The 8,789-nt window shown below is 39.6% G+C and overlaps 1 protein-coding gene across 2 annotated transcripts; it reads left to right on the top strand.

The window, feature by feature from the left end:
• Nucleotides 1-3,257: 3,257 nt before the first annotated feature.
• gsc (goosecoid) lies at nucleotides 3,258-8,404 on the top strand (the record flags this gene model as incomplete). 2 transcript variants are annotated; one of them, XM_079370340.1, is made up of 5 exons in its annotated part: nucleotides 3,258-3,450; nucleotides 4,613-4,808; nucleotides 5,788-6,417; nucleotides 7,215-7,474; nucleotides 8,255-8,404. In XM_079370340.1, the coding sequence occupies exons 3-5, from the start codon at nucleotides 6,102-6,104 to the stop codon at nucleotides 8,402-8,404; spliced, it is 726 nt and encodes a 241-aa protein (XP_079226466.1). In that variant the 5' UTR covers nucleotides 3,258-3,450; nucleotides 4,613-4,808; nucleotides 5,788-6,101. The 2 variants fall into 2 exon arrangements, with proteins under 2 accessions (XP_079226466.1, XP_079226467.1); XM_079370341.1 differs by lacking the exons at nucleotides 3,258-3,450; nucleotides 4,613-4,808 and having other exon boundaries at nucleotides 5,457-6,417.
• Nucleotides 8,405-8,789: the final 385 nt, after the last annotated feature.

The raw sequence follows: 8,789 nt of genomic DNA, 5'->3' as shown, positions 1-8,789 counted from the left end.
ACGCCTGTCTGGCACCGCACCAGCCTGTGTGTGTGTGTGTGTGTGTGTGTGTGTGTGTGTGTGTTACTATGAACGAGTCTATCACCCAATCACGAGCTTCAAATACACATGCACAGTCTTCACATCAAGTCCACTTCCTGTCATGGCCGCTCCTTTGTAGCTTCGTCCTGTTGAGCTTTTCACACATTCACTGACTTCTCTGCAATGTGTGTAAGAATTCATTCATTATTTTTTTATCTCGGCTGCTGAATTAAACATCTGTTGACAAATGTGACAGAGACGGTCATGTTCCACATGTCAAGGATTTCCCAGCCTTTCAAAATAAAATGTAGCAAAAACAGTTGAAGATTATAGTAGAGCGTAACGATGATTCAGTGAAGTCACTGAACTCCTCCGGCTTTGTTTCAGAAAACAATAATTTTTGACTAAATCTAATTCACTATTTGTCGGTCTGATTATATTTGGTAGAAAAATTGGACTTAACACTTTTACATTATATCATAATTAAATCATTCTGAATAGACTTTGGTTACATCTGGAGGTGTTTTTGTCTTTCTTTATGCGTGAACCACATAGTATGACCCTTCACAATAAAGTGCCGTCCTGCTTCTTGAAAATATTGGCTTCAAATGACCTTACATAGAATTCTTTACAGACTGTCTGACAGTTAATAAAATCAGTATTTATGAGTGATTTGTTTCAAGATTTATTTTTTTTTGATAGGCCGCCAAAAGCGATGTGTTAAAAAAAGTCTTGCAGTCATAAAGAGGGTCAAGGTGTGATGTGAAGTATGTGTGAATGTATGTAAAGTATACAGATGGGGAAACGTTAAAGTTTACCTCCACACACCTCACCAATCACTGCCTGAACAGTTTTTAAAAGTTACACACATCTGACTTCATCTCAGGAACAAATGTTGGGGGAAGGTTTAGGACAGAGGCCGATGGGACATGATTGTTATTCTGGTCTGTTAGGAGAGTGAGGGTTCATTGTTCATGCTTTGAGATTTATAATGATCCCGTGTCTGCATGCAAACACTTAATCTGAGACTGATCGTTATTGATCCCTTCGGGATGACTCCCTCAGGGAAATTTAGATTTCAGCAAACGTCTGCAGCTTTGCACAGAGGTGATGAGCGTGTCATGCATTAATATCCTCCAAGGACGACCTTATGACATCTCAAGAACCATGAAACACGGGACATGATGTGCCAATGGGTGGTCATACACCTGAGGTTTGCCTTGATGTTGAGAGCGGCGTGAGAGCTGGATCTCAGACGAGGGAAAGATGTCAGTCTTATGACTCAAATCAAGTTTATATAGCACATTTACAACCAGTACTTACCTGGACTAGAAATAATCAGGGATTTATCAGAAGGATAAATTAATATTCTCCAAGGATGACCTTTTGACATCTCAGTCTCTTAATGCCACATGTTTGGTCAAATCCCTGAAATTGGAAATCGATCTCATGTTTATTGGAGAAGTTGATTTTAATGTGTTGCTCTGCTTATTAAGTGACAGCAAACTTTTGGGAAGGATTTTTTGTGTTTTTATTTCAGACAACAGATAGAGCAGGAAAGGGGGGGGGGGGGCGGCTGGGTAGGAGGGACAGGTTAAAGTTGAACCAGTTTGCCCACTTTGAGGACGATAGCCTCCTTACAGGGGCTTCACTTAACCGCTAGGCCACCTTCACCCCAACATCTCACCCTTTTAACAACATACAAGGTCATATGCAGCTTTTTTTTCTCGCTGGTTTACAAACCGTTCACATCAACATGGCAGAAATGTACAGAGAGAATGCATCTTCACACGTGGGCCTGTTTATTCTGATGAAGAGTGTTTACATGGAGCATTTTTATTTGTCTTATTTAAACCATTTGAAATACAAATAGTAAACTTCATGTAAACACGACTAGAGATCAGCAGCATGAAGAGGCTAATGAGAGGGGGTTCTCTACCAATACTTTAGACATGCATGAGGCAAAATATCCTCCCTCCCCTAAGATCCTGAATGTAATGTTTAATTCACTTTGTGTACATAGCAAACATATATATTACATTTCCATCTATCCATCAATCTATCCCTTTGAGTATTTCTCTGACGGTGTGATTATGTAAATGCTGCAGATGTTGTGTTCCCCTGCAGTCTGATGTAAAAGCCCGTTCAGCCCTCCCACTGTATTTATCCTGTGTTGGACAGATGCATTACCAGGCATCCGTGTTTTATGTGCTGTGTTTAACCAGGTTTTACAGATCAGGGCTCTGATATATAAAGATGCATCTTCTTTTGTGGCGGTGTGAGTCTTCAGCCTCCATCCGCAGCTTGATTGACGCTTCTATTCACCTATAAGTGCTGCCTTCACTGCGCTGCTCCTCAGCTTTTATTTTCAAATGGATGTTTGGCTTTAAAGCAATCCCTTTCACTCGCTCCTTTTCACCTCCGCCGTGAAGTAGAAATATAGAAATAAATGTGAAAATAATAACAGCATGGCCCTTAATGTTTTCTCTCTCTCTCTCTCTCTCTCTCTGTGCACTTGGCTGGAATCACAGAGTGACTGTATTACAGAAGAGGCTTTTCAGTGACAACAACGGCATCTTTCCATATCAAAAGGCACCAAAAAGGAAAGCTTCTATTATGCAGGAGAGCGGAAAAACTCATCCTCCTGTGCTATTACACACACTAAAAGGACGTGTCACGTTGAAAATGTATCCACCTGTAAATGATTTGAGCTGGGATGCAGACAGGGAATCAAATTTAAATCTCATTTTAAACCTTTTGCTTTTCATATTAGGAGAAACGTGTAGAGAATAAGTCTGGCCTGAGTTTACAGCATTTTATAAATTAACAAACACTCCTTTGTGTTTGTGCAGATTTAGAGATGAAATTATTGAGCCTATAGTTTTTAAGTACATGAATAAAATATCTTAATAACACGTGGACATTAAATTATACTTTTAAGGAAACATTAGCATAACTTTGAGGTATCAGACAGTATGTATGAGCCTAACACAATTTTAAAATATTTAGTTTTTACAAGGTTTCTTTTTTTTTTTTGGTTCGGAAATGATGCATCCTTTTTAAAGCAATACAAAACTCTGTAAATGAAACATGTAAAGAGGTTTAATTAATCCTAAAAAGATTTTTTTTGTTTTTATAAAAATGTCAATTCTTTTATTTTGTTGTCAGGACAACACAATGTTTAGTGATTGAGATTAACAGCAAGATGTTTACTGTAAAGGACAAATTAGAGATATATAGGGTATATTTTGTCCAAGTTCACGCCTTCTGAAAGTGAGCCAGAAGAAATTCATGGATCAGGTTCAGATGTAGTTTTGAAGGTTTCAGATTTAACACAGAGAAAAAAAAACATTCTCAGTCCTTTTACAGGTAAATGTCTCTAAAAGCAGGAGGGCTTTTCATCGTAAAGTGGATTGGGCTCAAAGTAAGGTAAGAATGAAAATATTTATACAGAACAGAATCTGAGGATTTTAACCAGTGGGAAAGAAATAATCAATCTGATCATGTGAAGTGTTTATTCCATTTTATACAAGCAGCCTGTGATATAATCTCCAGGTTTTTGTGTGTTTGTGTATATGTTTATTACAACGTGATTTTTTACTCCACTTTTGATTGCGACGTCATTCTTCTACACTAGATTACAATTTGTCCCCGGGGGAATTTGATCCAAGTTGCTCCGTGTCCAAAATAGAAATAAATTCAGAGAATCAAGAAAAGAAAAATAGAAAAGTAAAAATAAGATTAGAATTACATTTGTTTCACATTACACTTCAGTGGTACAGTATATATGCTGAGAAAGTTGATCAATAAATATTTTAAATTAGAAATAAAGAAGTAGCCTAACTGCGGAAAGGCTTCGTGCACGGTATGCGCATGCGCACTGTTTTGATTGATCGTGTCATTCACCAAATAAAAAGTAATAAACAGCCTTTTTGGTTTCTTTTCAAAAAATAGAAATAGAACTATACCATTGTTCTTAGGAATTAAACCAAAAACTGTGTAGAACAGTCTCCCAAAAAAATAATATTATTATTATTTTATTTTTTTTGGATAAAACCGAGAAAGGTTATTTTCTTTTTATTCCAATTTTTTTTAAATATATATACAGTATATATATATATATATATATATATATTCGGCTCAGCTGTGTGTCAATATTGACACTTACACGCGGAATAAACATGCTGTTATGCAAATGTTCAAATAGCCTGTGAAATAAATCTAATTTATGATTTCCTGCAGAGAATCGGATCTGCAGACGTGTCTTCTTGATATGATTGAAATCGGTTGTTTTAGCGCATTAGTGGAGACAATAGTCCTCAAACAGAGGAGCTGGTTCCGTGCTGTGTCGTGCTAATCATCGCGCTGATGTGGACGACACATTTCCCCATCACAGGCTTATCTGTCAGCCTGACATGAGCATGTGTTAAGAGCCCATTGAGTTCTAAATGCAATCAGCGCGTCCCATTAAGATCTGAACTGGGAATCCACGTTCCTCCACAGCAGCCAGCAGCCCCCCCCCCCCCACTTCACCCCCACTCAGGCCATGTTGATTAGCGGTGCAAATACGCAATAAGTTCTCTTTTTCCAGGCTGAATGGAGGCGATAATGGGCCGTTATCTTATCCCGGTCAGGGGGGAAATGTTCGGACGTTGTGACCCCGCAGAGAGGGAGCTGATGCCGGGGAGGAACATAATCTGCACCCCGTGAAGAGAGGAGTGGAGGGCGAATAATGAGATGAAGAGCAGATATAATGCTCAGTGAATCCAGTCTGACTTGCAGATATGGTAATTATCCATTAAGTTATAAAGGAAAGAAACAAATACAGGCCTTGATTACAGTTATATTTATTCACATATTGTCCGCGCGCGTGAAAGGAAGCGAAGTTTTTCTTTTTAACTTAACCTTTAAAGTAATTCATGAAGGCTGCCTGCAGCTGATAATTCTTATAATACTATATAAAAATAACAAAAATAATGATAAAAAAATATTATAAAAAAATAATAATAATAAAATAAAAATAAATATATAAACATATTTATGAGAACCTCAAAGTCTCAACACAAAGCTTTGCTGCAAACGTTTTGGTTAAATGAGTTTAAATTGCATTAAATCTTTCATGGAGTTTGGTGCAGGGAAGAAGCTTATCTGTAAATCATGAATGTGTAGGCTATACAGTGTGTATGGATATCAACATAATTTTTCTTTTTAATAAATACACATAAATAAACTGAAATCATTATATTATGGGATTTTCCTATTTGGTTTACTGAGCTGTAAGCTTTTCTTGATTTATGTTGCTTTTTGTAAACTTGGAGGAAGCCGGAGTCAAACTCTTTGAATGTGTTCAGAAGTCTATAAACAGACAAGTCTGGTTCAGTGAAAAACGTAAATCTTTATAAATGACTCACGTAGGGATGCGATGTGATTAAGACTATTAAACTGTTTAATTATTCAGCATCATTTGAAAATATGTTGCACCCTTACGCTCGACGATTTGAAAGAGAACATTTTGGAGTCGACAAGTCGAATTTTATTTTCAGGAAAATGAACTCGGGAATCCTTATTTTCTTTTTAAACTCTGACAAAAGGCCTCGCGCTTCCTGCGGTCATTGTAATCTCTGATATACAGTTCATGTGTCCCGCACATTGTGATGACTTCGCTGACAAGAAAATAATCGGATTACTCAATGCACCAGCAGCAGAGTTTCCTAAAGTCTGCAAACAGTGCGGATTATCTTAATTGAATTAATTCTCAATACACAGATCTCGGCCCGTTCACGCCGCGCGCGCTGTGGCAGCAGCTGATCTCAGAGCAGCACAGCTCCGCAGTGACGTCAGCAGGCTATAAAACCAGCCCTGCTCCCAACTGGTCCCATTAAAACACCCAGTCCGCATCCACGAGAGACCAGCTCGCGGAGTCGCGCATGCAGGAAAGAAAAGAAGCCTCCAGAGTCACCATGACGCAGTTCTAGAGGAACACGGAGCTCTTTCTGTCCGGGACATTTTTTTTATTTCAAGAAACCTTTCGTTTGACAACTTTACCTCTCCGCGTCCACGAGCCGCTGCGCACCGGTGTGATGCCCGCGGGGATGTTCAGCATCGACAGTATCCTGTCCGGCCGGCCGAGCTGCAAGGAGCCGCTGCTGCTGCACCGGAGCGGCCCGGTGGTGCTCTCCGCCGGCCTCACGGACTCTATCTATACCGACTACAACGGACTGTACTCGGCCACGTGCGGGCCGTCTCCACCCGGGATTCAGTCTGTGAACGGGACCAGGATTGGATATAACGGCTACTACTACGGACAGCTGCACGTCCAGAGCCCCGGAGGAGGTCCGCCGTGCTGCGGCTCTGTGCCCGGTCTGAGCCCGCAGCAGTGCCCCTGCATCCCTGCAGGTAGGACCGATGTCCCGCTTACAGAGGCTTTTATAAAGTTCTAACTCGTGTAGTCGTGGAACAGTACAACGTTTACAATAAACCACATGGAATAGTGAATATTTTAAATGCGAGATTATCTTGTTCACGTATTTAAGTAACATTAACTAGAAAATGATTTCATCTGAAGTTCAGTTTATTCGTTTCATCCGGTCTGACTTTGACATTGTAAGATATCAGATTCGTAAAACTTTGATATTGTTGTTTTACTGTAACTTTGAATGCTTCTTATTTTGTTGATGCATTTCACTGAAAAAAGGGGGAAAAGTCTCCACAGAAAATCAACACTTTGTAATCGTGTGCATCATAGGACAAATTGTGGATTTGGGAATTAAATGGAAAAAAAACATGCACATTTACAGACACACATCTATTCAATGCACTCGTTAAAAAGCACAGAAGTGAACCTAAATTTGAAGCCAGCTGCACGGAGATGAGTAATCCTTATTTGCTATACTGCTGCTCAAGGGTTAGGGTAAAGAATGGACTCAGAGGACAAATGTCACCTCAGACTATAGAATGATAAGTGTATGCATGATCTCACCGGTATAAAAATGTTCATTTTTACGCACGAGCTAAATGTGTATGAGACATCACTTATCCCAGAGTGTGACATTTTACGCAACAGACGTAATCTGCATGTAAACAAGCAGAGCCTGAGTTTCCCATTAGCCTCATAACTCATGAACAGTGTTTATATGTATGCACTATGTGATTGTTCCAACTCATCCGTGCCTCATGTCTCTCCGTCCTCGCAGGATACGACAGCCCGGGCTCGGTGCTGCTCTCCCCGGTCCCGCATCAGATGATGTCCTACATGAACATGGGCAGCCTGTCGCGGACAGAACTGCAGCTCCTCAACCAGCTGCACTGCCGCAGGAAGCGAAGGCACCGAACCATCTTCACCGACGAGCAGCTGGAGGCTCTGGAGGGCCTCTTCCAGGAGACAAAGTACCCGGACGTAGGCACGCGGGAGCAGCTGGCCCGCAAGGTCCATCTCCGGGAGGAAAAGGTCGAGGTCAGTGCTGCTTCCTCTTGCTTCTTTACTTTTTTATTCTCGACTCCTGCTTTTAAAAAAAAACGTCACAGTGGATTACACTTCGGAGTTCAGTTTATCTGAAAATGAGAGGAAACAGAGACAGACCAGATTTAGCAAATAACTCCATTCAAAGATTTCTGTCCCTACAAATTTGTATTGAGTCCACCTCAATTATTCAAGTTAATGTAATTTAACTCGCGTTAATACCTACACAGTTAATCTGTTTATCACGAATACATTTACAACTAAAAAAAACAAACATTTTTTTTAGTAATTACATAAGAGCCTTGGTTATCTCGGAATTTTCAACATTTTTCAACGTGAATGAAAAAAAAATCTGTAATACTTGGACAGTATTTTATCACTTGAACAACGAAATTAATTTTCAATCGATTTATTTCTCATATCTTCGGCTGAGTTTGGACGAGCAACAATAAAGCAAAAACAAACCAAACAATAAAGAAATAAATATCAACACTTAAATAACTAAAAACAAAAAACGCAATAAATAAATTCAAGAAAAAAAACAAGATGCGTGGAATTAAAATGTAGAGCCTAATACATTAAAAACATGTGAAGTCTGTCATAAATATTCAGAAGAAAATGAGTGTGAGATTTTGTGTGGCGAGATCATAAGTTTCAGAAGAAATATTAGTCAAACCCTGTCACGTTGTTGTTTGAATAAATAAATACATAAATAAAAGAAAGACATCAAAAGGCCTCGACACTTTTAAAACACTGTGCTTTTCTATCACGTAGGTTTGGTTCAAAAACAGACGCGCGAAGTGGAGGAGGCAGAAACGCTCTTCATCAGAGGAATCTGAAAACTCTCAGAAATGGAACAAAGCGACCAAAACGTCCGCGGAGAAAACCGACGAGAGTAAAAGCGACGTGGACTCGGACAGCTGATAAAAAAAAAAAAAAAAGCTCACGTGCGTCTGTGTACATAAGAGTGGACTCGACGACATGCTGGTGTGAAGAGGAGGAATAAGAAGACGAAGAAGAGAAAAAAAACACGTGTTGCCATGTTGCACATTTGTACATATCTACATTTTATTAAAGGTTCTGTGTGCGCTATTTATATTTAATTTAAGTCTGTGATGTTGCGCAGGCCTCGGGGCACGTGACGCCCGCAGGTCTGACATGACGTGTCTGAATATATTGTAATGTTTGACATTTTTATGGATATTGGATGTTGTAATTCTGCTATTTCTCCGTTGTAACATTATTCTTTGTGTCGCTCAGCCGCTGCAGATTAAACACATGCAAGAGCTGCTGAGCGCTGCAGCTTTGC

The sequence above is a fragment of the Symphodus melops genome (assembly GCF_947650265.1).
Source record: "Symphodus melops genome assembly, chromosome: 19".
Taxonomy (NCBI): Eukaryota; Metazoa; Chordata; class Actinopteri; order Labriformes; family Labridae; genus Symphodus; species Symphodus melops.
Note: the sequence above shows the minus strand (reverse complement) of the source record. Positions and strands in the feature narration are given on the sequence as shown.